Here is a 22,281-nt window from a genome sequence, read left to right as displayed (position 1 = left end):
CAATTGACATCCTCCTACTATTAATATCTCATTATTTCTTGTGTGTCAAAGCATAAACCGTTACCAACAGTATCTCTCTCTTCCAGTTAACATTTTGTTTTTGAATGATCATTTTCTGCTTGTTGAGGATGTTGACGATAAACAGTTTGAACCAGCAGTGCAGTACTGTATGTGTGGGCAACGGTGGGTCTGCTTGACCAGACCGTAGTCTCAGGGGGTTAACCATTAATCCTTAGGAGTCTATTGGTGCAYCYGTGCGTCAATCTAAGTAACATAATAACACAAATAACTACAAGTGTCACGGGACTCATCTGAAGGTAACCCACATAAACCAATGGAAATTTAGAGGTTGTTTTGTGCCCCCAAAAATAAATGTGCCCCAAAAAAATATATMTATATTTTGTGAGCTTTTTTATATCTTATAGGACAGACACTTCGAAACCTTACTCCTTTCATGATACATTTTTTTACTGTCTTCTTACCATTTATAAATATGTTATTCAGAGCATTTCTATGGGCTATAGTAGTAAAGGCTTAGACTTTTAGAGGTCCATAAACAGTGACTCTCTGTAAACTGTGTGTCAAGGACGGACAACGTCCCTGAAGTCTTCATTGCAATACATTTGCATTGTCAAGCAGCCCCGCCAACCGAACCGACATAGGACAATAATAGCCGGCCGCCACCGTGGCATTAAAATAAGTCTTAATCAAAGAGGCTCTATTATGAGAATGACTGTGATCTCCCTCTCAGCAAGAGTCACTTCTATCCTTAGCTTGACAGTTGATGCCCCCCCAAGAAAGGGGGGGGGGGGACTGTCGTTGTAATAGAAGCAGAAGGAGATCTACTCCTTTTCCTGCTTTCTCGCTCACTCACCAAGATAAACAGACTAACACTCTCCCACATACTCTCACAGTTTAGCAAACACACGCCCACATAGGCCAAGGCCTTCACACAAACACATATGTGGGCTCTCAGCAGAGAGCGACACATACTCCATCCAAGTACCCTCAGACCCGCACGGCTGTACACATCCTCTTACAGCCAAACGCAAAGACACTAACACACTCACACTCATACATAGATGCATAGGAGGTCCGTCTATGTAAACACAATTAAACCTGTAAGTACACACAGCCATAAATTCCTTGGACAAACTGGACATTTTTGATTTACAGTAAAAGTACAGCTGTAGTCCAGAATGTATTCTATTTTTCTGGCCGGAGAGTTCCCATTAGTCAAGTTAATAATATGAAATCTGGACTGAATTTATTTACATGTCGGCGTATCACAGCCAAGGAGCTATAAAACTAGGAGTTATTTGAACTGACAATAGTGTCAAGTTGAGAAACATGGGAACAGGTCTAGTTCTTATCAGCCCCCCCCCCCCCCAGCTCCAAAACCCACACACAGACGTCCGCTCTCCGCTTCGCATTCTTCACATCAAATCAAATTCCTCACGCGCTCTCAGCTCATCCTTAATCTCCAGAATGTGCTCGGAGAACAGCACAAACATGTCACAGTGAAGAAGCTGCAGAAAGCGCTCACTCTCTCTCTATTCTCTCTCTCTCTCTCACTCTCTCTCTCTCATCTCTCTCTCTCACTCTCTCTCTCTCTCTGCTCTCTCTCTCACTCTTCTCTCCTCATCCTCTCAGTCTCCTCATCTCTCTCTCTTCTCATCCTGCTCGTCTCTTCTCAGCTGCTCTCTCTCCGTCACTCTCTCTCTCTCCTCCTCTCTCTCTCTCTCTCTCTCTCTCTCTCTTCTCTTCTCTCTCTCCTTTCTCTCTCTCTTCTCAGTCTCTCTCTCTTCTCACTCTCATCTCTTCTCGTCTCGTCATCTCCCACTCCTCTCTCATTTTTCTTCACTGCTCTCTCTCTCTCTCTCTCTCTCTCCTCTCTCTCCTCTCTCTCTCTCTCTCCTCTCCTTCGAGATCTCTCTCTCTCTCTCTCTCTCTTCTCGCTCTGTCTCTCTCTTCTCTCTCGTCTCCCTCAACTTCACTCTCTCTCGCTCTCTCTCTCTCCTCGCTCTCTCTCTTCTCTCGCTCTTCTCTCTTCTCTACTACTCATTCTCTCTCTCTCTTCTCTCTTCGCTCTCTCATCTTCTCTCTCCCACTCCCTCCCACCGAGAGAGAGAGAGCTCCTCACTCAAAATATTTGCATTTCTGCTTTTGCCTCTCTGAGCCCAGCTTTGCCTTATCGAGGGGTCTCTCGCTTATCTCTTTGTTTATTTTTCACCGATGCAGACCTTTCCTGTGTGGGCCAGGAGTATGGTCTGGAGACGTTGGCTTAGCGTGAAGGGGCCTTAGATACAGTGAACAGGGGGGTAAATAAGAGACCGGGGGTAGGAGTGTGGACGCTGACGAGGGTGCCAGGACACCCCGGCCCCGCTCTGCTCTGGGATCTGACAGACAAGGCTGACAGGAAGCCGGGGCTGCGGCTGGGCCGTCTCACAGCGACAGGCAGACAACAGTCTCCCCTTTGCAGGCGCTCCAGAAACAGCACAGCACCATGCCCATATCAGCTACACCGAGGGACCAATCCACAGAGCCATGGACATGCCATCCAAACCAGCAGCACGGAGGCAAAGCAGCACGGGGACGGCACACTACTTTTCCCTCCGTTCATTCATAGCTGTATTGCCCATGTAGGCAGAATCTCTGGCCCTGCCAACAAGCGAGTGAGTCAGCATTGGGTTAGTTATGGGGAGCCTTAGAACCATACTGTTACTGTATCTAAAACAACGTACCCGCCTGTTCCCTAGCCAGCTATATTTCAGCTCGGTTCAGTATAGTAGTGGAGAAAAGGTACATTTTCTCACAATATACCAGCAGGAAAATAACCAGCAACAGTGTTAAATGCGGCAACAGTCACCAGGTACACATCGGAAAGTAGTCAGACCCCTTCACTTTTTCCACATATTCTTACATTACAGCCTTATTCTAAAATGGATTGAATACTTTTTTTCCCTCATCAAACTACACACAATACCCCATAATGACAAGGCGAAAACAGGTTTTCAGAAATGTTTGCAAAAATATAAAACATTTAAAAACAGACCCTTTGCTATGAGACTCAAAATTGAGGTCAGGTGCATCCTGTTTCCATTGATCATCCTTGAGATGTTTCTACAACTTGATTAGAGTCCACCTGTGGTAAATTCAATTGATTGGACATGATTTGGAAAGGCACACAACTGTCTATATAAGGTCCCACAGTTGACAGTGCATGTCAGAGCTAAAACCAAGCCATGAGGTCGAAGGAATTGTTTGTAGAGCTCCGAGACAGGATTGTGTCGAGGCACAGAGCAGGCAGCCAGGCCAAACTGAGCAATCGGGGGAGAAAGGCCTTGGTCAGGGAGGAGGCCAAGAACCCGATGGTCRCTCTAACAGAGCTCCAGAGTTCCTCTGTGGAGATGGGAGAACCTTCCAGAAGGAAAACCATCTCTGCAGCACTCCATCAATCAGGCCTTTATGGTAGAGTGGCCAGACGGAAGCCACTCCTCAGTAAAATGCACATGACAGCCTGCTTGGAGTTAGCTAAAAGGCACCTAAAGACTCTCGGACCATGAGAAACAAGATTCTCTGGTCTGATGGAACCAAGATTGAACTCTTTGGCCATGAAGCATGGTGATGGCAACATCATGCTGTGGAGATGTTTTTCAGCAGCAGGGACTGGGAGACTAGTCAGGATCGAGGGAAAGTACAGAGAGATCCTTGATGAAAACCTGCTCCAGAGCGCTCAGGACCTCAGCCTGGGGCGAAGGTTCACCTTCCAACAGGACAAAGACCTTAAGCATACAGCCAAGACAATGCAGGAGTGGCTTCGGGACAAGTCTCTGATTGTCCTTGAGTGGCCCAGCCAGAGCCCAAACTTGAACCAGATCAAACATCTCTGGAGAGACCTGAAAATATCTGACAGAGCTTGAGAGGATCTGCAGAGAAGAATGGGGAGAAACTTCCCAAATAYTGGTGTGCCAAGCTTGTAGCGTCATACCCAAGAAGACTCAAGGCTGTAATCGCTACCAAACGTGCTTCAACAAAGTACTGAGTAAAGGGTCTGAATACTTATGTAAATGTGATATATCMGTTTTTTWTTTTWATAGATTTACAAAAATGACCAAAAAACWGTTTTTGCTTTGTCATTATGGGGCATTGTATGTAGATCGATGACGGAAGAAAACAATTGAATCCAGTTTAGAATAAGGCCGTAACATAACAAGATGTGGAAAAAGTCAACAGGTCTGAATAATTCCYGAATGCACTGTACGTGATACGAGGCTCGTTTACTGTCAGTGGGGGCCGTTGAGGTGGTGAGAAGAAACATGCCTAGACAATGAGCAGCAAAAGGACACATCCCATGTGTGGCAAATACAGATGCAATCAAGAGGAAAGGGAAACAGACAGGGTTCACTCTGTGGATCCCCTGAAATAACTAACTCTGACTAGGTTACCATAGGTCTCTATAAGGGATATCATCCTGCCATTGAAAGCAATACGACCACACAGCCACCTAATAGAACGGAGTGTTATTGATCTGTAGGCTCTGCTACGCTGATAGGTGATGGGGTCAGTGTGTCAGTCTGGGGGTCAGCTAGAACACAGACACACACACACACACACACACACACAGCAGCTCTGCTCTCTATCTTTCAACAACAAGCCGAGCAGGGACCAGACGGAAAGAGGGCCTGTTTGTGAAGGAAGATAAACACGGTGCTGCAGCCAGTCCAGTCCACTCCAGATTACAGCAGCTAAATAATGAGGTAGAGCCACGGGTGGAGGGAGAGAATAAAGAGAGGTGAAATGACACCGTAACCTCCTGCTCCCTGAAGGAAACACACTCTCACTCTTACTTGCTCATTTGACCTTTTCAAATAATATCTCTCATTGCATGTATACGAATTTCCCACTCAATTCAAAGGAATGTTCTGGCACAGTAGCTACAGACAGCGAGTGTGTGCGAGAATAACTGAACCCCAGGACTGAGAGGGAGGGAGGGAAAGAAAAATAAAGAAAAAGACAGGTTGAGGCTAGATAKAGAGGGCAAAGTATAGTAGGCATTGAGATGTCAGAGAGAAAAGAAAGAGAGCGGGAGCAGAGTTTCCAATTATGTCATTGTGGATTGAAACGCGCTATCGCTTTCTAAAAGACATAAACACCCAGGAATGCTTGCCCTGAATAGGAATTGTTCTGGGGTCCTGATTACGAAAACTCAAGGCTAGCTGTTGATATGCGCATACAAGTCTGTCTCTGTCTGCATGCCATTGTTTTGGCAGATATCTACGGAGAGATATGATGATGCGAAACAGGCAAAGTGCTGTCAAGTCACGGATGTTGACAATTACTGCCAATAAACACAACAATAAAGATGTGAGCAATTAGCACCTACTCCTTGASCCATGTGGCAGGTTTAGATACATTCAATAGCATCAATATGGTGGATATCACAAGACCAAGTTAGCAATTCCCCTATTCTGCATAGAATATACCTTTCGTTTGTTTGCTTTATGCCTCCATAAAGAACAAGAGCTGCGCCTCCAGCTGGAAAGTGTCTCTTTCACTGCTCGAAAGGGGAAACAGAGTTTCATCTCGGTCCACCTCCTACCACTTCTAACAACAGTCATTCATTCATTTTCAAGCCGTTTCATGTCAATGCACACCTACAACATACCTGAGGAAACAAGCCCTCTCTCAGGCTATGTGGCGTGTGTGGGGTGAACATGGCCGGACACGTTCCTTAAACACACCGGGAAGCGCCCAGCGGGAGTGCCGGCAGCCTCTATCCTCCGCACGCTGCACACAAACACTGTTGCCCTTCCCATGGTCCTTTGTTCCTGTCGTTTTGTTGGAGTCAAGTTCCTGTCGTTGACACTCTCTGCTTCCTCTGAACATCTATCATTACAAGTCAGGAGGACACACTCGGACACACAAACACACACACACACACACACACACAGATGCATACGCACACTTGCTTCATGTCTGCACGGTTATACTAATGCATAAACAACCATTCAAATGTGAACAAACAAGTTCAAGTAAGCACCTTGACACAGACGCATATTAACAAGCATACGCATTCCCACAGGAAATGAAACAGTATTATTCAAAGGATTAGCACATACTGTATACATGTGTGCATGCACACGCATCATGTGGATGAATGACCATAGGGGATTTTTCCTTCCTATTAGATTGATCAGCTCATTACACAATATTGAGTGGGGGGATGTCCTGAAAAGGGATCTGTGTTACTTGCAGAGGTTTACTACATATATAAATCTAGGTTTCATAACTGGTTTCAGTGAATTGCAACATCTGATTCCATGTCTGTCCGCAATTGAACCGTCACAAGGAAGTCTTGTTTTTTTTGTTGTTGTTTTTTGCATTGCCTGATTTTGTCAAGACTGATATTCCCAATTAGTAGGCTATATGATTAGCATGAGACGCCAAGACGTCTGACACAAATATTTAACTCACCTTACAGGACATTCAGGCTATGCTTATAACTTCCTTGATGCATTTCTCCTCGAATTGAGAGAGAATATAGCTGTATTATCACTTCTGGAAAACAAAACCCGACTCAAAATGAAAAAAATGCATCATTAAAAGGAGACATTTAATCTGTTTGGCAAAAACAATTTTCTGTGATTGCAGCTTGAGTGAAAGAGCTCAAATATGTTAAATATCATGGTTCTGGCTTAAGCCATTATGGAGAGAGAAGAGAAAAAAGAGTGATGAATGCCTTGAAGCCGTTTTCTTTAACCGGGAGGCAATACCAGTAGGAAAGCAGGAAAGCCCACCACAGGCAGCAGACAATAACATTCCAGACGGCCTGGCGAACAGACCCAGAGAGGAGAGAGGGCCGGAGAGAGCAGGAGAAGATAAGCAGAGAGGAGAAGAGGGAGAGCAGGAAGAAAGATAAGAGAGGAAGAAAGAGGAGAGAGAGAGAGATGGAGAGAGAAAGAGAGAGGAGGAGAGAGAGAGAGAAGAGAAGAGAAGAGAACAAGAGAGAGGAGGAGAAGAGGAGAGAGACGAGAGAGAGAAGAGACAGAGAAGAGAGGGGGCGGGGGCGGCGGAGGGAGAGCTGAGAGAGAGAGGCAGAAAGGGGAGAGAGAGAGAGAGAGACCACGAAGAGACGAGAGAGAGACGAGAGAGAGAGAGAGAGACGAGAGAGAGAGACAGAGAGCGACGAGAGACAGAGAGAGAGAGAAGAGAAAGTAGTGTGAGTACAGTTATGAAAGGTCACCTACTGTGCTGTCCTTTAGCTGCCTGTGAATCTGCCTGACACCTGACTGGCATCTATGGGGATGAGGTCTACTGCAGTGGGGAGGCAGGCGGGTGGCCGGGCACACAGAGTAACTGATGAATAGTTGATGAGCGGCTTCCGGGCAGAAAGCGCTGGCTGGGGTAAATCAATTCTCTCAGCTACCTTCGTACTCAAACCTCCGGCCCCCAACAAATACACACACGTGCAACATGCATGCATGCATGCGCACGAACGTACACGCACAACGGCAATTAATCACAGAAACATGCTCTCTCTCATCCACTTACCTTAATCAATAACACTAGCTTAAATAGACTATAGATAAATGAATCAATATTCTGAAATGGCTACACTAAGTCACTATCACATAAAGTGACTACCGCGTCAGCTACTTTTAATAGGCACCATAGCTGTACATACAGTAGGAGTAAATACAGAGTCACCTCTGACTCCAAAGGAACATATTGTGAGACCTTCCACGCTGTGCTCACTTWGGTTGATTTGGATATTTGATTCAATATTTCCCTGGCTAGTTTGTGAAGGGAGGGACTGCAGCACAAGATAGCGGAGAATTACTGAATAATTAAAGAGTGAGGGTAAACTTCAGTTGCCTTCGGAAAGCAGCAGGAGACTGGMCAATTAGTCCCAGCAGCCTGGCCAATAAGCACAACCATAGGACACTGGCCAATCAGCTTCAAGCTACTGCTGGACATTGGCCAATCATTTCAGGCTGCTGGATGCAGCAAACACAAAATGAAGGGAATCTAACAGGTAAACATATCTTGGGCTMCTGTAATAGAACTTCAAGGCTGTTGAGGGATCAACATGATTGACAGCTATTCTAATGCACAGCTGGAGTTGGATGACTGAAGGTTTAGCCAAAAACACACACGTACACAGGCCTAACAAATGGCACGTTCTCACACAAACACAACCCTTGGTAAAATCCTCTCTCTGTGTTGCCTTCCATGAACAATATACAGTATAGCCCCCCCCTAAAAAAAATGAGTAAATTGAATATTCTGCTTCTAAAATAAATATATGTGTGATTGTGTAAGAGTACAAGCAGCCAACAGACAGTGAGGTAAGTCCTGTGGCCACAGCTGGATTGTACATTCAGGTTGGCTCTAGGGCGCAGTTTTCCTTTTGTGTAGACTAGTATTCAAATATGTGGGGCAGGGAAGAAAACAGCTTCACTGACATTCCAGCATGACTCAAATAACWTTTTGGTCTGTTTCCCCCTGGCTGCCAAGAATCCTGATCATATACTGCCTCTATGTGGTGAATGCAATGCTTTCTTCATTGTCTGCTAAGAATGACTGAGTCGTGAAGAAGAAAAGCATAGGTAAAACATGTCAGCTGTCATCAACAACCGTGAGGTCATTTCCTGTTGGTTACACTGCTAAATATTGTCCATATGGACCTGTTATTCTCAATTGCCATTAGTATGTTCTACATGGACATACAGTGCCTATAGAAAGTCTACATCCCCTTGAACGTTGTTCACATTTCGCTGCCTTAAAATTACTTGCAGATGTAAATAATTTTCATTACCATTTTATTAACTCTTAGGGCAACATAGAGTGCCTTCGCAAAGTACCTTTGCCAAATTTGGACCTCTTCGATATTTTGTTACGTGAAAGCCTTGTTCTAAAATTGACTAAATTGTTTTTCCCAACACCCCATTCTGACAAAGCAAAAACTGGTTTTTAGAAATTTTGTGAATTTATARAAATGTTTTATCTGAAATATAACATTTACATACAGTTGAAGTCGAAAGTTTACATACACCTTAGCCAAATACATTCCAACTCAGTTTTTCACAATTCCTGACATTTAATCTTAGTAAGAATGTAAAATGTCAGAATAACAGTTGAGATAATTATTTCAGCTTTTATTTATTTCATCACATTCCCAGTGGGTCAGAAGTTTACATACACCCAATTCGTATTTGGTAGCATTGCATTTACATTGTTTAACTTGGGTCAAACGTTTCAGGTAGCCTTTCACAAGCTTCCCACAATAAGTTGGGTGAATTTTGGCCCATTCCTCCTGACAGAGCTGGTGTAACTGAGTGACGTTTGTAGGCCTCCTTGTTCGCACACGTTTTTTCAGTTCTGCCCACAAATGTTTTATGGGATTGAGGTCAGGGCTTTGTGATGGCCACTCCAATACCTTGACTTTGTTGTCCTTAAGTCATTTTGCCACAACTTTGGAAGTATGCTAGGGGGCATTGTTCATTTGGAAGACCCATTTGCGACAAGCTTTAACTTCCTGACTGATGTCTTGAGATGTTGCTTCAATATATCCACATAATTTTCCTCCCTCATGATGCCATCTATTTTGTGAAGTGCACCAGTCCCTCTTGCAGCAAAGCACCCCCACAACATGATGCTGCCACCCCGTGCTTCACGGTTTGGATGGTGTTCTTCGGCTTGCAAGCCTCCCCCTTTATCCTCCAAGCATTATGGCCAAACAGCTCTATTTTTGTTTCATCAGACCAGAGGACATTTCTCCAAAAGTACAATCTTTGTCTCCATGTGCAGTTGCAACCCGTAGTCTGGCTTTTTTTATGGCGGTTTTGGAGAGTGGCTTCTTCTCCTTGCTGAGTGGCCTTTCAGGTTATAGTTGATATAGGACTCGTTTTACTGTGGATATTTGATACTTTTGTACCTGTTTCCTCCAGCATCTTCACAAGGTCCTTTGCTGTTGTCCTGGGATTGATTTGCACTTTTCGCACCAAAGTACGTTTATCTCTAGGAGACAGAACGCGTCTCCTTCCTGAGCGTATGACAGCTGCGTGGTCCCATGGTGTTTATACTTGCGTACTATTGTTTGTACAGATGAACGTGGTACCTTCAGGCATTTGGAAATTGCTCCCAAGGATGAACCAGATTTTTTTTCTGAGGTCTTGGCTGATTTCTTTTGATTTTCCCATGATGTCAAACAAAGAGGCACTGAGTTTGAAGGTAGCCTTGAAATACATCCACAGGTACACCTCCAATTGACTCAGATGATGTCAATTAGCCTATCAGAAGCTTCTAAAGCCATGACATCATTTTCTGGAATTTTCCAAGCTGTTTAAAGGCACAGTCAACTTACTGTATGTGAACTTCTGACTCACTGGAATTGTGATACAGTGACTTATAAGTGAAATAATCTGTCTGTAAACAATTGTTGGAAAAATTACTTGTGTCATGCACAAAGTAGATGTCCTAACTGACTTGCCAAAACTATAGTTTGTTAACAGGAAATTTGTGGAGTGGTTGAAAAATGGGTTTAATGATTCCAACCTAAGTGTATGTAAACTTTCGACTTCAACTGTAAGTATTCAGACCCTTTATCCAGTACTTTGTTTGAAGCACCTTTGGCAGTGATTACAGCCTTGAGTCTTCTTTGGTATGATGCTAAAGCTTGGCACATCTGTATTTGGGGAGTTTCTTCCATTCTTCTCTGCAGATCCTCTCAAGCTCTGTATTTTTAGGTCTTTCCAGAGATGTTCGATCTGGTTCAAGTCCGGGCTCTGGCTGGCCACTCAAGGACATTGAGACTTGTCCCGAAGCCACTCTGCATTGTCTTGGCTGTGTGCTAGGGTCTTTGTCCTGTTGGAAGGTGAACCTTCGGCCCAGTCTGAGGTCCTGAGCACTCTGGAACAGGTTTTCATCATGGATCTCTCTGTACTTTGCTCTGTTCATCTTTCCCTCAATCCTGACTAGTCTCCCAGTCTCTGCCACGGAAAAAGATCCCAAATGATGCTGCTACAACCAAGCTTCCGTCTGGCCAACTCTACCAATAACCTATGGAGTGTGTTGTCCTTCTGGAAGGTTTCCCATCTCCACAGAGGAACTCTAGAGCTCTGTCAGAGTGACTATCAGGTTCTTGGTCACCTCTCTGACCAAGGCCTTCTCTCTGATTGCTCAGATTGGCCCAGCTCAGGGCGGCAGCTCTAGGAAGAGTCTTCCATTTAAGAATGATGGAGGCCACTGTGTTCTTGGGACCTTCAGTGCTGCAGACATTTTTTGGTACCCTTCCCAGATCCGTGACTCGACACAATTCTGTTCGTAGCTCTACGGACAATTCCTTTGACCTCATGGCTTGGTTTTTGCTCTGACATGCACTGTCAACTGTGGGACCTTATATAGACAGGTGTGTGCCTTTCCAAATCATGTCCAATMAATTGAATTTACCACAGGTGGACTCCAGTCAAGTTGTAGAAACATCTCAGGGATGATCAATGGAAACAGGATGCACCTGAGCTCAATACTGAGTCTCATAGCAAAGGGTCTCAATACTTATGTAAATAAGGTATTTATGTTTTTATGTTTAATACATTTGTTTTCGCTTTGCCATTATGGGGTATTGTGTGTCGATTGCTGAGGTATTTTTTTTTTCTTCATCCATTTTAGAATAAGGCTGTAAATGTAACAAAATGTGGAAAAAGTCAATGGGTCTGAATACTTTCCGAAGGCACTGTATGTACCTATTTTTTGTCAACATTTCTCAGGCTCAGTAAATTTGGTTTAGGATCATTGATGAACAGCGGTATTTAAACCTTGTCTCTGATTTTCTTTGCAAACTTAAGTCAGGACTGAGACTTAGACCATTCAAATCCTCTTGGAAAACCATTCTGTTTGGTCGTTTGCATAAACATAATATAATAAAGACTGTTTTCCTTTAACTCTTTACCTGGGCTTTGCTCCTTTCATATTTCATTTGATCCTAACAAACTCCCCAGGTCCTGCCGGTGACAAGCATACCCAAAACATGATGCTGCCACCTTAATACTTAAAAATACAAAGGGATCAACAGCATTGCATTCATTCCATATTACTGGCCTGCATGACGAAGTGAAAAGAAAGTAGCCAGTGTTTAAAATCCACTCCAAATCATCCATTATGTTTGCAACAAGGCTCTTAATTAAGTAATACTGCAAGACAACACAGCAAATAAATACACTTTTTTGGCCAAAATTAAAAACGACAGTTTTGGGCGAAATCCAATACAAAACAACAAAGAGTGAAACACTCTCTATTTTCAAGTATTGCGGTGGTAGCATCATGTTATGGGTATGATTGTCATCGGCAGGGACTGGGGAGTTTGTCCGGATCAAAAGAAATAGGAAAGGAGCAAAGGAGCATTCGACATAACAACTGTGATACATAAGAAGCTTAAAATAATAAATCCAATACAGTCAAAGGGATAGTGAAGTGCTACGAGAGGCTGGTCACGGCCCACATCAAGGCCAGYGAGCCAGACACACTGGACTCACTCCAATTTGCCTACCACTCCAACAGATCCACGGAAGACGCCATTTCCATCGCTATTCACACAGCYATAACACATCTGGACAAGAGGAGCTCCTATGTGAGAATTTGGTTCATTGACTACASTTCAGCAWTCAACACWATTGWTCCCTCCAAGCTCGACACCARGCTCAGAACCCTGGGTCTGGACACCACCCTCTGCAGTTGGATCCTGTACTTCCTGATGGGCAGACCACAGGCTGTGAGGATTGGCAAAAACACTCCCCCATGTGTGTGTCCTCCGTCCTCTGCTGTACTCCCTGTTCGCCCACGACTGGGTGGCTTTCCACAACACCGACTMCATCATCAGGTTTGCTGACGACACCACAGTTGTAGGCCTGATAACCAACAACGACGAGTCAGCCTATAGGGAKKAGGTAAGTGAACTGGCATTGTGATGTCATGACRACAACGGCAGCAAAACAAAGGAGCTGATTGTTGACTTCAGGAAGCAGAAGGGGGAACATGCCCGATCCACATCAACCGGACTGCAGTGGAGAGAGTCAGCCGTTTTAAGTTCCTCGTCGTCCACACCACCGAGGACTTGAGATGGACTAACAACACCACGCTCTTGTCAAGAGGGAGCAACAATGTCTCTACTTCCTAAGGCCGTGGAAGAAATTCGACATGCTGCCATGGGTCCTCTCCGAATACTACCGCTGCACCATCAAGAGCGTCCTGACCGGTTGCATCACGGCCTGGTACAGGAATCGCTCCACCCATGACCACAAGGCCCTCCAGCGGGTGGTGAAGACAGGCCTGTACATTACTGGGACCATGCTCTCACCCATCCAGGATATCTACTTGAAACGGTGCRTGAGGAAGGCCTGCAGCGTCATCAAGGATCCCACACACCCCAGACACGAGCTGTTCTCTCCCTTATTGTCGGGCAGAGGGTATCAGAGCGTGAGGTCTGATACCAACAGGCTCAGAGGCAGTTTCTATCTACAAGCCATCAGACTGCTGAACACTTGAACTGGACTGACCACCTGCTCTGATTTTCCGCACCTTAGCACACATGCACTCACTCACGCACACACACACCCACACAGAAATACACACATCCACACACACACACACTACACACACATCACAACTGTTGCTACCAGACTTGTTATTATGATTAATACTGCACAATTTAAACACTTGCCCCCCATCCCTGTTCCCCAAAACAAGTGTAAATATTGGACTATAAATTGTGCCTTCCTGTATTATACTTATACTAAAATGTTTATTCTATTCTACTGAGCCATTTACTTTGCGTTCGTATTCTAATCTTTTATTATTTCTTATTGTTGCTGCGTTGTCGAGAAGAAACCTGCAAGTAAGCACTTCGTTGAACGGTGAAAACTTTMAACTTGATATGGAATTACTACAACGACTTGTTGCGGTCTGGCAGCGGAAGCAACAAGTTAGAAATGACATAGCTCTGCTAATGGATTCATCTAAATATCTCATATCAGAATTCACTCAGCCACAGCATTGCCTTTGTGGGCTGTCTGAAGCATTGTGGAAATGAATTCACAACTCGTCAATGACAAGGTATTATGGAAGCTTGGCCTAGCATCACTCCTTATCCCTCATAACCCCAGAAGCTCTCTGATCCCACTGGGCCTGGACACACACTCCGTCTCACCATGGACTCACAGGACTGCTGTGGTGATGGGAAATCACTGTATATTCCACTAGAAACCAGGGATCATTACAGATATCATCTTTAGCCTTCACCAATGGTAGAAAACACGTCAGTGGCATTATCTAAAAACAACCACTATCCATAAACAACCCCTGTGTCTTCATGTGAACCCTGTTCGTCGGAGCTCTTACTATGCCTTTGAACCTTTAATTACTCTCGACCTTTAATCAAAGGTCAAAGCACTCATTTGATGGTCTGGTTGGTACTCATTGACTATGGTTTCCTTTTGACTCATTCCATTACTAGTAATAGATTGTGTGGCTCCACGTCTATCAGTCAATGTGAGTAAGTGTAATTGCATGAGCGATCCAGGAAGAGGAGAGAGAGACCATTGAAAATAGCCCTGCCCTCTTTTCCCGTAGCTTGTGGTCTAGCAGTCGTACATCTGGCTGGTGACAGAGCCCTGGAGAGTAGAGGAAAGAGGCAGCGAGGCTCAGTGTATAAATACATCACCCAGGGAACACACACAACACCCTACACAAACATTGATCATCATGTGTGACCTGAATCAATAACAACTCCTTTCTGAGGATCCCACTGCTAAGTCAGCCCCCAGTCCATCACACAGCGGCCTTTCTGACATCCGCAAACCCCTGTTGCCTTACAACTACAAACTTCAAAAAGTCTAAACTCCATTACTATGCAATTGATCTGCAAATAACGCAAATACTTAAATGCTATCTAACAATAACATGTCACAACAAGTTAATACAATGCTGTTACTAGTATACATTGTTACTGTACAAGTATAAGAGCAACACAACAGCACTTTGTGACATCTGCTGATGTAAAAAGGGCTTTAAATAAATATATTTGATTTGATTTTGATTTGATTTGAATGTCCGCTACAGGTAAGTGATTTATAAGATCCTCCTGTATCGCTTGTGGTATTATACAAAAACAGCCCAGATGTGAGCACAGGCACTCTGTGTATGATCTGAAGCGATGGAACAACATCCCCTCTATCCAGCAGTAAGGAAGTTKGACAAAGAGATGCACCTGATGAAGCTGCTGCCTACAGGCCTCCCAAACGGCAGCCAGGTACCAGTCTCTACCAAGAGAGGTTCTCATCCCAACCTATCAAAATCTATTTATATTCTATTAACCCTAGTGGTCTTCACACTACAGTTCCAGTAAAAAGTTTAGACACACCTACTCATTCAATGGTTTTTCATTATTTGGACTATTTTCTACATTGTAGAAACAATGAAATAACTATGAAATAACACATATGGAATCATGTAGCAACCAAAAAAGTGTTAAACAAATCAAAAAATATTTTATATTTGAGATTCTTCAAAGTAGGCACCCTTTGCCTTGATGACAGCTTTGCACACTCTTGGCATTCKCTCAACCAGCTTCATGAGGTAGTCACCTGGAATGCATTTCAATTAACAGGTGTGCCTTGTTAAAAGTTAATATGTGGAATTTCTTTCCTTCTTAATGCATTTTAGCCAATCAGTTGTGTTGTGACAAGGTAGGGGTGGTATACAGAAGATAGCCCTATTTGGTGAAAGACCAAGTCCATATTATGGCAAGAACAGCTCAAATAAGCAAAGAGAAATGACAGTCCATCATTACTTTAAGACATGAAAGTCAGTCAATCCGGAAAATGTCAAGAACTTTGAAAGTATCTTCAAGTGCAGTCGCAAAAACCATCATGCGCTATGATGAAACTGGCTCTCATGAGGAACGCCACAGGAAAGGAAGACCCAGAGTTACCTCTGCTGCAGAGGATAAGTTCATTAGACTTAACAGCCTCAGAAATTGCAGCCCAAATAAATGCTTCACAGAGTTCAAGTAACAGACACATCTCAACATCAACTGTTCAGAGGAGACTGTGTGAATCAGGCCTTTATGGGTGAATTGCTGCAAAGAAACCACTACTAAAGGACACCAATAAGAAAAAGAGACTTGCTTGGGCCAAGAAAAACGAGCAATGGACATTAGACTGATGGAAACCTGTCCTTTGGTCTGATGAGTCCAAATATTTGATTTTTGGTTCCAACCGCCGTGTCTTTGCGAGATGCAGAGTAGGCGAACGGATGATCTCCGCATGTGTGGTTTCCAACGTGAAGCATGGAGGAGGAAGTGTGATGGTGTGGGGGTGCTTTGCTGGTGACACTGTCTGTGATTTATTTAGAATTCAAGGAACACTTAACCAGCATGGCTACCCCAGCATTCTGCAGAGATATGGCATCCCATCTGGTTTGCGCTTAGTGGGACTATCATTTGTTTCTCAACAGGACAATGACCCAACACACATCCAGGCTGTGTAAGGGCTATTTGACCAGGAAGGAGAGTGATGGAGTGCAGCATCAGATGACCTGGCCTCCACAATCACCTGACCTCAACCCAATTGAGATGTTTGGGATGAGTTGAACCACAGGAAAAGCATGCAACAAGTGCTCARCATATGTGGGAACTCCTTCAAGACTGTTGGAAAAGCATTCCAGGTGAAGCTGGTTGAGAGAATGCCAAGAGCGTGTAAAGCCGTCATCAAGGAAAAGGGTGGCTACTTTGAAGAATCTCAAATATAAAATACATTTGGATTTGTTTAGCACTTTTTTGGTGACTACATGATTCCATATGTGTAATTTAATAGTTGTGATGTCTTCACTGTTATTCTACAATGTAGAAAATAGTAAAAATAAAGAAAAACCCTTGAATGAGTAGGTGTGTCCAAACTTTTGACTGGTACTGTATATCCTGACAACACTAAAAATCTACCTCTAACCTCAGATTCCCATTGCAGTCATACCAATCCATAAAGCCTACCTGTTTGAATACCAGATCATATCTGTTCCTGATGTTATTTGTGTGTTGTGCCACACAGCTGTGCTCTGTGCCAGAGTGCTCTATCAGTTCACTGCTGTACAGAGCCATGGGCAAATCCATGCCTCCCACCTCACTGCAGCTGTGACCTGTCAGCAGTGGGAGTAGATACTTCCCTCAAGTGCCATACCAACACTATTTTGCAGTTGTGTTCTTCTTCCTATCATATGTGCTGGTACTTATTTATGCAATGTTTGTCTGGATATGAAATGCATGCTATGCAGAAAGACAGCAAACATTCACACACAGAGTTACAACCAAGGATAAGCACAGAGCAAAATCCCAAGTAGAGACACACATACACACACACGACTCATACACAGACAAATACATAGGCTAGAGGGTGCTAATATGTAGGTCTCCTCCATGGGGTCTATGAGTAGACAAAAAGCTAGGGCCCCCCGCCACACTAACTGCAACTACAGTCTTTCAATCTAGGCTGAGCCATAAGGGACTGTCAAAAAACACTATTCTTATCCCAAAATGTGAGCTAAAAAGGCAGACGTGACACATTTTAAATCCCAGTCAGTCAGTGTGCCCGTGCTATACTTCTGTCTGACTGCCTGTCAACCCAGAGAGGAACAAAGTCAACCCCTGCTACAACAGCCACTCCAACTGGAGCCTCCTATTAGACCTCAGAACAGTTCTAAGACAAATCACATCAAATAAGAGCACAATAGTCTTATTAATACCTTCTGAACTACAGTTTGGTCCTGTATAAACTCTCTCGTCGTATTTAAAACCAAACTGCCAACTCAAGAGGAAATGTATGTGAGAAATGTTCCGAAATAGCAATCCTCAGTCACTTTGGTAGAAACTGCAGTCCCTCCTTGTTAGTAGCACAATCCACCCATCAACCAATCAAGTGAGGAACAAGGTGTGCCTCATTCGAGCTGGAACAGAGAGATGCTGCTAAATGCTGAACCTGGCGTGTCACAACTTTAACTCAAGACATTCAACTTAAAATGTCCTGCTCAACAATGCAGTAACCACCCCCCGCTATAGTATTAATGGCATGGCAATACATCATCTACATCAACATCAAGCTCTATATTCAGAAATCTTCGCACRATTCCCATTTACTCCAGTCTTAAGCTTAAACTGGAGCTTAAACGTGCATGTTGCTAATGTCCAGGAGCTGTAAGCTAGTGAATTGCATTTAGAACTGAAACCGCCCTGCAAGTCACCTGAGTAAGAGTATAAAACTACGGACCATTAAATTGTCAGGTGTAGCTCCATTCCAGGTGGTATTATGAAGCAGTGGAGGCTGCTGAGGGGAGGACAGCTCCTAACAATGGCTGGAACGGAGCAAATGGAATGGCATCAAACTCATGAAAACCATGTGTCTGATGTATTTTATACCATTCCACTTATTCCGCTCCAGCCATTACCATGAGCCTGTCCTCAACCATTTCAGGTGCCACCAACCTCTTGTGATATGAAGATCCTTCGTGATTTGAGTCATCACGTGAAAGGTTGTCAGGCTCATCCCATTTAGGCCTTCGGCAACTCTGCTGGCGCCAAAGAATCAGCAAGAGACAGCAACTCTGGTCAGTTCCTGGCGCCAAAGATTCAGCACCATGGACAGGGGTTTAAGTTGCTATTTTGCCAGTCAGTGTCACAATTCGTTATTGGAGCTGATACATTCGACGAGAGCATGACTCAGAAAAGCACCAGACAGACTGACCACACTTAGGAATGAGATCACTTCCATGAGGGGAAATTCAGCCATTTCCTCGAGGTCAAGGAAGTCGGGGAGGGTCTGGTCTTAATTTGATTCTGGCTGCACGTTGCCGTCTTACACATAGAGCATATGCAACGTTACGTACGCTGCTCAAAACGTGGTAAGAAAGATCGAGCATTGTACATCCAATTGACCTATTTCTCTCGATGGCTGAGCCTAGTATCCTACTACCGCTGCTTTACTTCCGGGATGTGAACATAGAAGGTGAGGGCCAGGGCCCATAAAAATGACAGCCCCTGCTTGTGCGAAAATCAATTTCACCCCCTGACCATAGAAGTTTGCTTCCTTAATACGCAGAGAGCAGCATAGTGTGACGTTGATGGGGAAGTAGGCTACGGGATCGATGCATCCTAACTTGTGTTGAAAGAGATSCACTGCCGGCACGGTCGCTCTGAAGGCCCAGAACAGAAGCGCAAAGCACCCAGGGTGCCTCACCATAGATGTTCATGGAAATATGAAACATATTGAATTGACATGTAGGCTACTACTGCCACTTTAAGAAACGTGACCGTACGTATGCATTTTGCAAATGATATTATTAAAAAAAAATTGGCATGGAGGACAGATTGCCACGAGAATCAATATACACGTGTGTGCGTGCATGTGTATATGCGTGTTTATGTGTGTGCGCCTAGGCCTACTGCATCGAAACTCGCATTGATGCAACGCCTGCTGCACCGCGGGTAATTCATTGTTTTAATCAACCAAATGATCCACGCCTTGCGTTTCTGAAATCAAAGATGTAAAGTGTGTGTGTGTGTGTGTGTGCGTGTGCGTGTGCGTGTGTGTCAATGGCATCATGAAGCCTATTCATACCTCTAGCCTAAATGTTTCTATATTTGAATATTGCAGCAGAGATGCCCCATGAGCACCCTTTACCATCTGTTACTCACTCTCAAACATGAAATCACTATTCCACATGTAGCTAGACATATTGACAGGGGAAGAACGTATGGCCAGTTGCAGCTGAAGGAAGTACAGTCATAATCATTTGATATGTTTTGCCAGGTTCGACTTCACTGGCAAGATTAAAGAATAAACTTACCGCAGTTTTCACACAATATCTTCCCAACATCTTTTTTTAGATTCTTCCCACTAGTATCTAGGGGAGCATACGATGCCTTGAAAACCAAGGGATCCTCGGTTGGGTCCATGAAAAAAATGTACTTGTGATTCTTTATCACTGTGGTGCACGGAGCCTCCGATCCGAATTCCCCCACGGTGACGAGCTGCTCCCGTCCCAGACCCCCGCTGTTCCGCGGCCACACGTCCAGCACTTTGACACTCACACCGTACGGCTCCGCTGAGACGTTCAGAGGCGCGGACTGCACCTTGCCCTCGATCACCACAGCGGATTTGTAAGCCTGGTCCTGCAGGGAATTCAAACTCGGGGAGTAGCAGGCGAARGAGACCCCGATGACCAGCATGGATAAATGTACTGAATCAAGCCTCATGCCGCCTGCTTTGGCTCGGTGGTGGCTGATCGCGTTGCGGCAGGGCTCTCTGGGCTGCGGGGCGATGGCGGTGGAGCTGGGTTGAAGGAAGAGACAGCAAATAGGCTCCAGTAGCACGGCGGCGCGGCAGACCTTGCGTAAGTGTCCATGCCATCGGGATCCGCTGCTTTTTCCAATAATTTTGCAATGTGGAAATACCAGCTAGGAACCGGAAACCGCGTAATGAGGCTGGGTTTAAAATCCCATCACTGCATTCGGCTAAAAATACATTCTAAAATGCAAGGGATTCATGGATTCTCCCCATCAGAAGATGCTCATATGCTGCCATAGTAGCCTATCCGCAAGACGACGMCAGTCTATCTTTGCCCAAAAATTGCAGTGGTCGGGTGGGCGCCGTGCTCAGCACTGATGGTTTTCTTTATCATTCGCCGCAGAGAAAATACGCCAAATGCTGCAGTGAACAATTCGTTTTATAGTCCACTTGCAAAAAATGCATACGATTCATGCCCCTAACGAAACAGTGTTTTGTTCCACGGGTAATAAACCGCCTTTTCCCACTGCCCTGTCTCTCTCCGCCTCCCCCACTTACCAGAGACGGAGAGAAATATGCCGATTGCGAAGGGATCCACCACAAAAAGGATATTTAAGATTGGAGCGCTATGATATAGCCTACCCCGACACCAAAGCTCGGTCACCACACTCCCCCAAACGCCGACAAATGACAATCACTTCATGCTCTTCCCCATCACCAAACGGTTTCACGTTCAAATTTAATAATGAAATAAAACAGAAAAATGCCTCACGCGTCCCGTTTTCAAATTGCGTATTACAGTCGGCAATAGGCCTATCCCTCAGAAAAAAWATATATAAAAGATCGCTTGAAAAAGCAACTGCAGTCAGTTCAGCAGCTAGAAAGGGGTTTCGTCTGCGATGACTAACGCTGTGAACGCGCGATTCAAAGCCTCAGATTCTTCAACAGACTGTTTCGAATGAGTTTTGCGTCTCATTCCATTATGAAGTCATGCCCTGCCTTCGGGCCACATTCGTCGTTCTGCCTCTGAAAAAAAMCAGATGCTGAGGCGCTGCATCAAATCCATACAACTAAAAACAGCTGCGAATGGGCTTTAAAGACAGGAGGAACACACAGCTGTCTTTCATGCATGGACAGACACTTGGTGCATATTCAAATATTGTTGTGTGGGCTGTCAATGAGACATGCGTAATGGCATGGAGAGAAAATACTCAATGGGAATTGATTATATATAGCCTACACATTCAGATGAGGAATAATGTTCGACTTGTTTGAAGTGAATATGTCAACTAAGTTATAGGTCAATATTGTGTTGGGCTTAATTTGAATGCGGAGAAAACCACTGGACACGAAGCTGAATGCTTTCACGAAGGGCGACATCTGTTGACCAACAAACATTCCCCAGAGCAGGTGAGGAACGTGAGGTCATATTCTGAAATGCTCGCCTCGAATGTGACCATTGTTTTAGCATCATACTCAATACAGACAGATATTTGCAACACAGCCTAAAACATGCAGGAGGTTGACTAAAAACATCGAAGGAAAACTTCTCCCCAGCCTCCCCACTGGGCACACACTGGTTGAATCAACGTTGTTTCCATGTCATTTCAATGAAATGACGTTGAACCAACGTGGAATAGACGTTGAAATTATGTATGTGCCCAGTGAGCAAGTCTGTCTTTCATATCGCCCCATCCCTCCTTCAGAAACTCTCATGCACACCGTTGACAAAGTTTGACACAGGTTCTACAACAAATAGGCCAACGAACGAAAGGCTAGATGAGCATGGGAAATGGCCCATGAGCTTTTGGGCTTCACATGGAATGCACGAGATAGGAGAGCAGGATGGCGCTGTCCACGGTGCTGAAACCGCATCCCGTCCAAATGGAGATGCAATTTACCTGCACTTTCATGAGGCTCTTTGAAGTGGTCTCTTCAGTTGTTGTCTTAT

At 44.5% G+C, this 22,281-nt stretch overlaps 1 protein-coding gene across 1 annotated transcript in view; it reads right to left on the bottom strand.

The window, feature by feature from the left end:
* LOC111950969 (pro-neuregulin-2, membrane-bound isoform-like) overlaps positions 1-20,472 on the bottom strand; it is a 110,476-nt gene extending 90,004 nt beyond the window's left edge. Inside the window, exon 1 of the mRNA XM_023968915.2 lies at positions 19,891-20,472. Within this exon, the coding sequence (XP_023824683.2) occupies positions 19,891-20,299 (409 nt within the window). The 5' untranslated portion in view covers positions 20,300-20,472. The remainder of the gene's footprint in view (positions 1-19,890) is intronic.
* Between the last annotated feature and the right edge of the window lie 1,809 nt (positions 20,473-22,281).

This window comes from Salvelinus sp. IW2-2015, linkage group LG23, assembly GCF_002910315.2.
Source record: "Salvelinus sp. IW2-2015 linkage group LG23, ASM291031v2, whole genome shotgun sequence".
Classification (NCBI taxonomy): Eukaryota; Metazoa; Chordata; class Actinopteri; order Salmoniformes; family Salmonidae; genus Salvelinus; species Salvelinus sp. IW2-2015.
The sequence above is the reverse complement of the archived record's forward strand: the minus strand, read 5'-3'. Positions and strand labels throughout refer to the sequence as shown.